General features: G+C 42.6%; 1 protein-coding gene across 1 annotated transcript; it reads right to left on the bottom strand.

Annotated features, from left to right (window-relative positions):
• Nucleotides 1–556: 556 nt before the first annotated feature.
• Nucleotides 557–11,774, bottom strand: KCNJ8 (potassium inwardly rectifying channel subfamily J member 8). The gene is made up of 3 exons (XM_081331523.1): nt 11,616–11,774; nt 2,305–2,727; nt 557–1,555 (listed from the first exon to the last, which is right to left on the bottom strand). The coding sequence occupies exons 2-3, from the start codon at nt 2,664–2,666 to the stop codon at nt 655–657; spliced, it is 1,263 nt and encodes a 420-aa protein (XP_081187649.1). The 5' UTR covers nt 2,667–2,727; nt 11,616–11,774; the 3' UTR covers nt 557–654.
• Between the last annotated feature and the right edge of the window lie 211 nt (nt 11,775–11,985).

Genomic DNA, 11,985 nt, shown 5'->3' with positions numbered 1-11,985 from the left:
CTTAGCACCAGCACTTAGACTTATATACCGCCTCATGGTGCTTTACAGCCCTCTCTAAGCAGTTTACAGAGGCAGAATATTGCCTCCAACAATCTGGGTCCTCATTTTACTGACCTCGGAAGGATGGAAGGCTGAGTCAACCTTGAGCCGGTTAGGATTGAACTCCTGGCAGTGGGCAGAGTTTGCCTGCGATGCTGCACCATCAAAATGGGGCAAAATTCACTTAACAACTGTCTTGCTTAGCAACATAAATTTTGGGCTCAATTGTGGCTATAAGTTGAGGACTACCTATATCATCTTAAACTCAAATCATGCAAACATTGGCCTATATCAGGGGTAGGCAACCTTGGCTCTTTTATGACTCGTGGACTTCAACTCCCAGAATTCTTGAGCCAGCATGGCTCAGCATGGAAACCTCCCTTTCCCCTCAGCATGGCTGGCTCAGGAATTCTGGGGGTTGAAGTCCACGAGTCATAAAAGAGCCAAGGTTGCCTGCCCCTGGCCTATATACTGATAGAAGAATCAACTGCAACCTGGTTTCTGGTTTGATCTGGTGTCTGCATGTAATAAATAGCCCTTAATACCTGTTAAGTGTTTATAACAAATTAATACTAATATTACAAGAGGACCACTGCATAGGGCTGCTTGGCTCTGTCATGTTTCCATGGTGTTTTGGTTGCCTTCTGGTGTTATGAACTGGACTTTAGGCACAATGAAGGAAGAGTTATTCCTCCGGATTGAATTATTCCTCCGGATTGAGTTATTCCTTCTCATGGAGTTACGTTTCCTCAAAGAATTTTGGTGGGACAGCTCACTTTTCTGGAGGGCCTGGATGAGAATGGAGGGCTTCTCGTCCAGTTCCTTGGCACTGCACCGGGGCGCCGCGACTTTGCTGGTGTTGCCAAATTTGGAGTAGTCGACAGCATAAGTCCCTTCCTCTTCAGTGACAATGGGCACAAAGCGGTGACCCCAGAGGATCTCTTCAGATATGTAGGATGTTCTGGCTTGGGTAGTGATTCCAGTGGTTTCCACCACACCTTCAAGTATGACAATGATTTCTAGGTCTTGGTTGGCCAGGTCATTGGCGGAGATGTCATAAAGAGGACTCCGCTTATCAATGACATGGCAAACAATCAACGGAGCCACCAGGAAAATATTGTTGCTTTCCAGAGGATTGTCTACCGGAACATCAAGCTGGTGGATTGGGATGACTTCTCCTTCTGGAGTGGTGGTCTTCTTGACAACCTGGATTCGTACCGAGGCACTAATGATCATGCTTTTCCTCAGATCCCCTACGCGAAACATGAAACACAGGTGGCCATTACGGACAGCGATGACAGCGTTCCGACTGAAAATCAACGTCTCTGCTCTCCGGTGGGCTTGGGCGGTTTTCATAAAGATGCAGCCTAGCATGACCGCATTGATGATCAAGCCCACAATGTTTTGAAGGATCAAAACACTGATGGCTATGGGACATTCTTCGGTCATCATCCTTCCACCAAAGCCAATGGTCACCTGGACCTCAATGGAAAAGAGGAAAGCAGAGATGAAGGACCTGTCAGAAAGGCAGGAAAGTGGAAAACAGTTATAAAATTCAGAAAGTTGATAAATCTGTTCTTTTCCAATTTGAAAGCATGCATATAAGGCTGGTCAAATCAACTGAAAACACTTATCCTCCATTGTACACATGGGTTCACACAACACATCAGATCAAGCCACGATTGGGCTGGTAGTTTATGGGTCATGGCCTTAGCATATTATGTGAATAAACTACAGGTAGACCTTGACCTCCAACCATTAGTTTGAAGTTACAACAGCACCGGAAAAAAAGTGATTTTTGATCCTTTTCCAAACTTACAACCGTTGCAGCATCCTCGTGGTCCCACGATCAAAATTCGGACGCTTGGCAACTGGTTCATATTTATGATGGTTGCAGTGTCCCAGGATTTTGTCATCCCCTTTTGCGACCTTCTGACAAGCAAAGTCAACGGGGAAGCCAGCTTCGCTTAACAACCATGTTACTAACTTAACATCTGCAGTGATTCACTTAACTGTGGCAACCTTGAGCCGGTCAGGATTGAACTCCTGATTGTGGGCAGAGCTTGCCTGCGATGCTGCATTCTACCCACTATGCCGCCAAATTGGGGCAAAATTTACTTAGGAACTGTCTTGCTTAGCGACAGAAATTTGGGGCTCAGTTGTGATCGTACGTCAAGGACCACCTGTATTTGTGAAGCCCTGGATTTGTTGGCAGGTCTGCCATCACGGCCTCCAACCTCTCCTCCTCAAGACGTGGCTCCTTACCTGACACAGGTGATACAAGGTTTCCATTTGGTGACGTCTTCATTGCTGCAAGGCTTGTCCATGTCTCCATGGGCGAAAGCCACCAGCCACCACATCATGGCAAAGAACAACCAGCTGCAGAGAAAGGACATGGTGAAGATCACCAAAGTGTGGCGCCATTTCAGGTCCACCAAGGTGGTGAAGATGTCCTGCAGGAAACGTCCCTGCTCACGGATGTTCTTGTGAGCCAGGTTGCATGCGCCGTTTTTGGCAATGAAACGGGCTTTGCGCTGGCGGTCCCGAATGCGGGGCTTGCCCAAATTCTCAGCTGCAATGCGGGCAAGAACATACTCTTCTGGGATGATGCTTTTCCTGGCCAACATCTTCCTGCCACCATAGCCCAGCAACTGGCATACAAAAGACTCCTTTTACTTTTCTCAAATCCTGAAAAGAGGAAAAAAAAAGATACAACATCACATTTTTCTTCCCTTCTGCTGCAAACAATATTGCAAAGCCAAGAAATAGATTTCAAAAAGATCATAGTTTATATCAGAAGTCTTCAAACTTGGCCCTATTATGACTTGTGGACTTCAACTCCCAGAATTTCTCAGCCAGGCACGCTGGCTGAGGAATTCTGGGAGTTGAAGTCCACAAGTCATAAAAGGGCCACGTTTGAAGACCCCTGGTTTAGAGATTTTCTGCTTGAGAATATTTGTAACATCTATGTCAGTAGTTCTCAACCTTAGCAACTTCAAGATGTGTTGACTTCAACTCCCAGAATTCCCTCGCCAGTTATGCTGGCTGGGGAATTCTGGGAGTTGAAGTCCAAACATCTTAAAAGTAGCCAAGGTTGAGAAACACTGATCTATGCAAATAGTTCCACTTCTGGGCCGTGATTTTGCTGTACTATTTTCTTTTAATATCGAGGACTTCCCTTAGTTTTTAATGGAATCATCTTTCTTTGCAGAAGTTTTTATTCTGTGCTGTAAATTTTATTCATGGGTGAGTTAACTGGCTTTCATTTAAAGTGGGTTTTAACGACATGATAAAATGTTTATACTATTAAAACTCTTGTTCCTGAAACCTTTAACTGGGCAAAAAGGTGCATTATAGGTCACAAGTTTTTGAACCAAGGTAACTGAAATGGGAATAACTTACGGAAGGCATCCAAAATTTCAGTTCACGTCTCACGTGGAATTGTAATTTGGCAAATGTTATAAAACAGTTTAGGACATCAACATGATCATAAAACACTTTATGACAGAATACAAATTATCAGAAAACATTTCCTGTGCTGATGTTTGATTGTGCTTTGGAGTTCAACATATGCTATGTTTACAGCAGGTACGTTTCTGAATGTCTCCCTGAATTTTGAAGAACTTTTCAAGTACAGATAGTCCTCGACTTAGCAACATTTCACTTAGTGACCATTCAAAGTTATAACGACATTGAAAAAAGTGACTTCTGACCGGTTTTCACACAACCATTGCAGCATCTCCATGGCAGCGATCCAAATTCAGGCGCTCGGCCATTGGTTCATACTGAGGACGGTTGCAGGATCACGCCGGGATCATGTGATCCCCTTTTGCGACTTTTTGATCCCCTTTTTGACAAGCAAAATCTATGGGGGAAACCAGATTCACTTAACAACCTTGACTGAAGAACTGTCAGAACTGAAGAAGCTCCTTGGATGAGAAGTGAGACATCTTCAAGGAAAAACAAAGTCCGGTTGCCTCTTGGAAAAAGATCTTTGGGACAACATATTGTTGTGGCTGCCATCTTGAATTTTTTTTCTACAGGCATCCCCGGAAGATAAAGAGTTTGGGGTTCAAGATGGATGTAGCATGAAGGTATTCTGAAGAAAGCCAAATGAATAGATCCTCCTTGTCTCATTGTTATTATATAATAATAATAATAAACCTTTATTGTCAAAGTACAACATGTGCACATTGAGATTAGCTGAGCCTCCCCCCCCCCGTGCTCTCTCCCCCCAACACACAGTGACAACAAACCCTCCATCCCACCACACTATGTGAACCAACTACATCACACACCGGCCTCCCAAGTCAATTCTGCATAAGATTATGTCCCATTTAAAAGCCTAACAGCCCACGGATAAAAGCTATTTTTCAGCCTGTTGGTACGGCTGGCTATATTCCTATATCTCCTACCGGATGGTAGGAGAGTAAAGAGATACCATCCAGGGTGTGAGTCATCCCTGAGAATCTTCCTCACTCTTCCAAGGCAACGAGCCCTGGCGAGGTCATCCAGTGGTGTCAGGGAACAGCCCACAATGTCTTGTGCTGTGCTCACTACCCTCTGTAATACTTTCCTGTCCGCGGCTGTCAGACCAGCATACCAAACCACAATACCAGATGTGATCCAGATGTTAAAACTGGATTTGGCAGCTTGTCCACCTTTCGGTCCTTCCCAAAGACCTGGGATAGGCATATGTTGATGTTTGGTGGTGTTAGGGGTATCATTGCAAGAGCATATAATAATATCGTTTTTATTATAGTTGGTTACATTGTCACTGAGATGTTCAGGCTGGATTTGGAATTTCTGTCCACCTATCAAGTCTTTTCCAAGGACCGGGGGTAGGCAGATGTTGTTGTTGAATAATATTAAAGGCATTGTCACAGGATGTAAGCTGTTCCAAGTAAAGCTGCTTATTGCAACTGACTGGTGGGGATTTGGTCAATGCCGATGGTGTTCCCGTGCTGCTCCAGATGTTTTGGAATTGCACCCAAGGTGCTCATCACTCTTGGTGCTACCTTTGCTTTCTTTCGCCACAATTGTCATTGGTATTGTTGATCTCCTGTCATTCCTCTGAGCGTTCAAAGTGGGTTGATTATTCTGACAACGATAACCTTGTGAAGCTGGAGCAAAAGCGTCAGCGACTGACGACCGCAGGAAGCAGGCCGCATTGATGTGCTAGCTAGTCTCAGATTAAGTTTCTCCAGAAAGTTTTCCTCCACAAAGCCTATTGACCGCAATGGAAATATGAGTATTCCTCTAGAAAGCTCAAATGGCGCCAGATGAAGCTGAAAACAATGCTATTCCTCTGGGTACGTTATACATGGAGGACCCATGAATCTTCTTGTTTTTTTTCCCCAAAAACAAAATCTTTTTTTAAAAAAAGATCAGAATCTTCTTGGGGATCATTTCTCCTTCCTCCTCCTTTTCCTTGAATAAGTCTGGAGGAACTGCGGAGTCGGGCAAGACCTCACAGTGCTTTTGAAGGCTCTCCACAATCCCTAGTGGAGGAAAGCAAGTGACAGCACAGAAGACAACTTGGAGAAGAAGAAAAAAAAAACTTGGCAAGGTGGGAGAAAGAAAGAAAGGGGTGGGGGAGAGAGGAAGAGGGAGGGTAGGAGGAGTCACAGGAGGAGATGGGCAGGGCCATCTACATGTGAAAAAGGGGATGGGCTTTGGACATGTAGTTGTGGCTGCCATTTTGACTGTTTTGACTAGTCCTCCCATGAACCCAGCTGAGAGGGGAAGAGGCAGCAGAGGAGATGGAATATCTGAAGGCAGCCGATATGTAGGTGCGCCTGCCCTCTGGAACCAGCTGCCCGTGGAGCTCAGGACTACCCCTGACCTACGTTCATTCCGCCGAGACCTGAAGACTTGGCTCTTTGAGCTCTCTGACCCAGGCTGAGAATTTTAACTGGGGTTTTATTTTCAGGGATAATTTAATCTTTTATTTGTCTTTTAACTTTGTATTTTGTATTGGTATGATTTTAAAATGCCCTGTAAACTGCCCTGAGTCCTTCGGGAAAGGGCGGTATATAAATCTAATAAAATCTAAATCTAATCTAATGACACTATTGCATATATCCCTCACCCACGGTCCCTTTAGTTGAATTAATATTTCTTGAGTAGGTCCAAAATCCATCTCTCCCTCCTTCCTTTTAAACATATTCAGTTTAAACATGTTTTAACAGTTCAGACTTAAACTGTTTCACTTCCTCCCCTCGGGATGCCACTATAGGGCACTGCATGCCAAAACAATTAGACCCAGGGACAGATTTTTTCCCCCTCATGCCATCATGTTGCTGAACACCTAATTCTCACAGTACTGTCTTATGTCTAAGTATATTTACCCATCTTGTGTGTTCCATATTCTATTCTGTTCTGTTCTGTTGTTCTGTTCCAGTGATGGTGAACCTTTTAGAGACCGAGTGCCCAAACTGCAAACCAAAACCCACTTATTTATCGCTGGGCGCCAGGTGGGCATGGCCTACTGGGTGGGTGTGGCTGTGGTGGTCATGGAAGATTGAGTGGGTGTGGCCAAGGTGGATGTGGTGACCTCAATGTCACCCGTGGGGAGGGACAGCTGTGGGGGGGTAGGCAGGGTTGGGGGAGATCGAGGAGGTCTCTGGTAGGTGTGGCAGTAGGCAGTAGGCTCATCCTGCGGGATAAGGTGAGGCAGGGTGGGGATGCCATTGCCATGGGACAAGGCAAGGGCTGGGGCAGCTGCTGCCTGACACCATCGGGCCTCACACACAGAAGCCAGTGAGCGCATGGGGGCCGACGGTCTCCATCAGTAGCCACAGCCTGCCGGCCCCTCAACAAGCACACTCCGGGGCTCCGCAGCTCATCGCCAGCAGTTCAAAGAAGCCTCCGAGATGGATGGCCGGCCGACAGCTGAGGAGGCGATGCAGTGGGTCGTGCCTGGGAAAAGGAGATCATGCGAGGCCAGGAGGGATGGGGTGGGGGTGGGGGGAGGGAAACCAGCCATGCTGGGATGCATCTGGCCACGTGGGACCTCAGCACGTTAGCAGGCGGCTGGTTGAAGAGGGACAGTTGCCACTTCCGAGGCATGGCGTGGGTGCCCACAGAGAGGGCTCTGAGTGCTGCCTCTGGCACCCGTGCCATAGGTTCGTGACCACTGTTCGGTTCTATTCTATTCTATATTCTATTATTAAATTTCATATTCTATTCTATTCTATTCTATTCTATTCTATTCTATTCTATTCTATTCTATTCTATTCTATTCTATTCTATTCTATTCTATTCTATTCTATTCTATTCTATTCTTAAATTCCATATTCTATTCTACCCTATTGTACTCTACTGTACTCTATTCTATTCTATTCCATTTTCGATTCTATTCCATTTTCTATTCTATTCTATTCTATTCTATTCTATTCTATTCTATTCTATTCTATTCTATTCTATTCTATTCTATTCTATTCTATTCTATTCTATTCTATTCTATTCTACCAGATTCGCCTGGTGCGCCAGTTGCGACCCTATTTGGACCGAGATGCCCTACGCACAGTCACTCATGTGCTCGTTACCTCCCGGTTAGACTACTACAATGCTCTCTACATGGGGCTGCCCTTGAGGACCACTCGGAAGCTTCAGCTGGTGCAAAATGCAGCTGCGCGAGTAGTAATGGGAGTTTCCCGATACTCTCATGTAACACCACTTCTTCGTGAGCTTCATTGGCTTCCAATTCTCCTCCCGGTGAGATTCAAGGTGTTGGTGATGACCTATAAAGCCCTAAATGGCATGGGTCCGGATTATTTCAGGGAGCACCTGCTGCCAGCATCAGCCTCCCAGCGTCCTGTGCGCTCCCACAGGGAGGGCCTCCTTAGGGTTCCGCCAGTTAGGGAATGCTGACGGATGGTTCCAAGGGGGAGGACATTCTCTGTGGTCGCGCCTGCCCTATGGAATGAACTGCCGGTAGAATTTCGGACTGCCCCAGACCTTCGCTCGTTTCGCCGGGACCTTAAAACTTGGTTGTTTGATCTTGCTGGCCTGGACTGAGGGGGTTTTAATTTAATTTTAATTTTACTGCTAAGCTTGTAAGCCGCCCAGAGTCTTCGGAGAAGGGCGGGATATAAATGGAATTTAAAAATAATAATAATAATTTTAATTTTAATTTGTTTAATTGTGGGCTAGTCTTATTTAATTCTATTTTAAAGTGTACTTATTTGTATTGTTTTAACTCACCCTGTAAACCGCCCTGAGTCCTTCGGGAATAGGGCGGTATATAAAATCAATCAATTAAATAAATAAATAAATAAATAAATAAATAAATAAATAAATAAATAAATAAATAAATAAATAAATAAATAAATAAATATTCTATTCTATTCTATTATTCCATTTTCTATTATTATTTTCTATTCTATTCTATTCTATTCTATTCTATTCTATTCTATTCTATTCTATTCTATTCTATTCTATTCTATTCTATTCTATTCTATTCATTATTCCATTCCATATTTTCTATTCTATTCTATTCTATTCTATTCTATTCTATTCTATTCTATTCTATTCTATTCTATTCTATTCTATACTATACTATACTATACTATACTATACTATACTATACTATACTATACTATACTATACTATACTATACTATACTATACTATACTATACTATACTATACTATTCCATATTCTATTCTATTCCATATTCCATTCCATTCCATATTCCATTCTTCCATTCTATATTCTATTCCATATTCTATTCTACTCTACTGTACTCTATTCTATTCTATTCCATATTCTATTCTATTCCATTTTTATTCTATTCCATTCCGTATTCTATTCTATTCTATTATTCTATTCTATTCTATTCTATTCTATTCTATTCTATTCTATTCTATTCTATTCTATTCTATTCTATTCTATTCTATTCTATTCTATTCTATTCTATTCTATTCTATTCTATTCCATATTCTATTCTATTCCATATTCTATTCTATTCCATTCCATTCCATTCTATTCCCTATTCTATTCTATTCTATTCTATTATTCCATTCCATATTTTCTATTTTCTATTTTCTATTTTCTATTTTCTATATTCTATTCTATTCTATTCTATTCTATTCTATTCTATTCTATTCTATTCTATTCTATTCTATTCTATTCTATTCTATTCTATTCTATTCCCTATTCTATTCTTCCATTCCATATATTCTATTCTATTCTATTCTATTCTATTCTATTCTATTCTATTCTATTCTATTCTATTCTATTCTATTCTATTCTATTCTATTCTATTCTATTCTATTCTTTCATTCCAAATTCTATTCTATTCTATTCTATTCTATTCTATTCTATTCTATTCTATTCTATTCTATTCTATTCTATTCTATTCTATTCTATTCTATTCTATTCTATTCTTTCATTCCAAATTCTATTCTATTCTATTCTATTCTATTCTATTCTATTCTATTCTATTCTATTCTATTCTATTCTATTCTATTCTATTCTATTCTATTCTTTCATTCCAAATTCTATTCTATTCTATTCTATTCTATTCTATTCTATTCTATTCTATTCTATTCTATTCTATTCTATTCTATTCTATTCTATTCTATTCTATTCTATTCTATTCTATTCTTTCATTCCAAATTCTATTCTATTCTATTCTATTCTATTCTATTCTATTCTATTCTATTCTATTCTATTCTATTCTATTCTATTCTATTCTATTCTATTCTATTCTTTCATTCCAAATTCTATTCTATTCTATTCTATTCTATTCTATTCTATTCTATTCTATTCTATTCTATTCTATTCTATTCTATTCTATTCTATTCTATTCTATTCTATTCTATTCTATTCTATTCCATATTTTCTATTCTATTCTATTCTATTCTATTCTATTCTATTCTATTCTATTCTATTCTATTCTATTCTATTCTATTCTATTCTATTCTATTCTATTCTATTCTATTCCCTATTCTACTCCATTCCATTCCAAAAACATTTGGAATCAAGCCCATGAAAGACAAGAGGTCTTGCTTGACCTGAAAGCTAGCTTTCAGCCTTTGAAATATTCTCTTTCCAAATAAAAACCTCCACTGCTCATGTCTCACAAAAAATAAATATTATTTACACATAGCATCCATGCCCCAATGTTTGAAACATGAAATAAATGCAAGTAGGAATAAAACATTTGACGTCTATTGCATGACAGAACTTTTATTTTTTTTAAAAAAAATCACTCCATGTTGGCAAAACTACAAACACGTCTTCGAGTTAAACAGGATTTAATTGGAGGTGGGGCTTAGCCTTAGCACGTGGGGAGGGTGAGAGATAGTTTGCTTCAGGGATAGTCCTGAAACCGAGCAAGAGAGTTTTTTTTCCCCCAGCACATCCCAAGTGCTTTAATTCCATAACTTATTACAGCAGCTCAAACCCAGATCTGAGATTAAAGAGAGATCCTTCCAGGACATACACACAAACACACACACACACACAGTGAAAAGAATTTTGAGTCCTGCTGTGTCACCAGTTAGCAACTGAGCGAGGCTTTCAAAAACATGACATTGAGAGGGGGGAACCTAAAGAACATAGACTAATAGGTTTGGAAGGGACCTTGGAGGTCTTCTAGTCCAACCCCTTTGGTAAAGGGAAGAACTCTCTGGAAAAGCAACTAGGGCATGCAAAGCTCTACTAAATTGCTGATGCTGGGGACAAAGGGCCTTTTTCTATGAACAAAATAACAGAACAGCAGAGTTGGAAGGGACCTTGGAGGTCATCTAGTCCAGCCACCTGCTCAAGTCAGGAACCCACCCCCCACCCACCCCCGCACCATTTCAGATAAACGGTTGTCCGGTCTCTTCTTGAAAACCTCCAGGATGGAGGACTCACAACTCCCAAAGGCAAGTCCTTTCCACTGATTCATTTGTTCTGACTGTCAGGAAGTTTCTCCTTAGTTCCAGGTTGCTTCTCTCCTTGACTAGTTTCCATCCGTGGCTTCTTGTCCTGCCTTGGAGAAGAGGTTGACCGCACACACGGCCCCTCTGTGACAGCCCCTCAAGTACCGGAAGGCGGTGATCATGTCACCTGTAATCCTTCTCTGCCTTAGACTAGACCAGGGGTAGGCAACCTCGGCTCTTTTATGACTCATGGACTTCAACTCCCAGAATTAGTTCCAGGTTGCTTCTCTCCTTGACTAGTTTCCATCCTTTGCTTCTTGTCCTGCCTTCAGGGGCTTTGGAGAAGAGGTTGACCGCACACACGGCCCCTCTGTGACAGCCCCTCAAGTACCGGAAGGCGGTGATCATGTCACCTGTAATCCTTCTCTGCCTTAGACTAGACCAGGGGTAGGCAACCTCGGCTCTTTTATGACTCATGGACTTCCAACTCCCAGAATTCCTGAGCCAGCCAAGCTGGCTCAGGAATTCTGGGAGTTGAAGTCCATGAGTCATAAAAGAGCCGAGGTTGCCTACCCCTGGACTAGACACACCTGATCCCCTGCAACTGTACCTTGCACCCTTTAGCCTCCGGCCCACTGACCCATCTTTCTTCCTCTTCTCCGCACTCAAAGAAGTCCAAAGAAGGAAACGGGCCACTTACCAAGAAGCGCTGCGGAGCCTCCAGTCAGCTGGGCCAAATCTTGCGCGCAGCCATGGGCGCAAGGGAGATCCTGAGGGGCGCAAGGGAAGCAAGGAAGGAGACAGGGTCGCAAGGGGAGGAAGACGAGAGACGGCTGCTGGAGAACTGGGAACTTTCGGCCACCTCCTGTTTCCCCAACCGGGCTTGTTATTCCCGAGAGATAAAGTGTGATCCTTTGCCGAGGAGAGTGGAGGAGACGCGCAGGACCCAGGAGCGGCTCGACGCGGCTCCTGTCCCGATTTGGGACGCCTAGCTGGGCGCAGAACGAAGCAGCGGCGCGAAGGGTCCTACAGTTGCTGCCTTCCCCTCTTGCGAAAGTAACTTTTCTGCA

Source organism: Vipera berus (genome assembly GCF_964194415.1).
Source record: "Vipera berus genome assembly, chromosome: 6".
NCBI lineage: Eukaryota > Metazoa > Chordata > Lepidosauria > Squamata > Viperidae > Vipera > Vipera berus.
The sequence above is the reverse complement of the archived record's forward strand: the minus strand, read 5'-3'. Positions and strand labels throughout refer to the sequence as shown.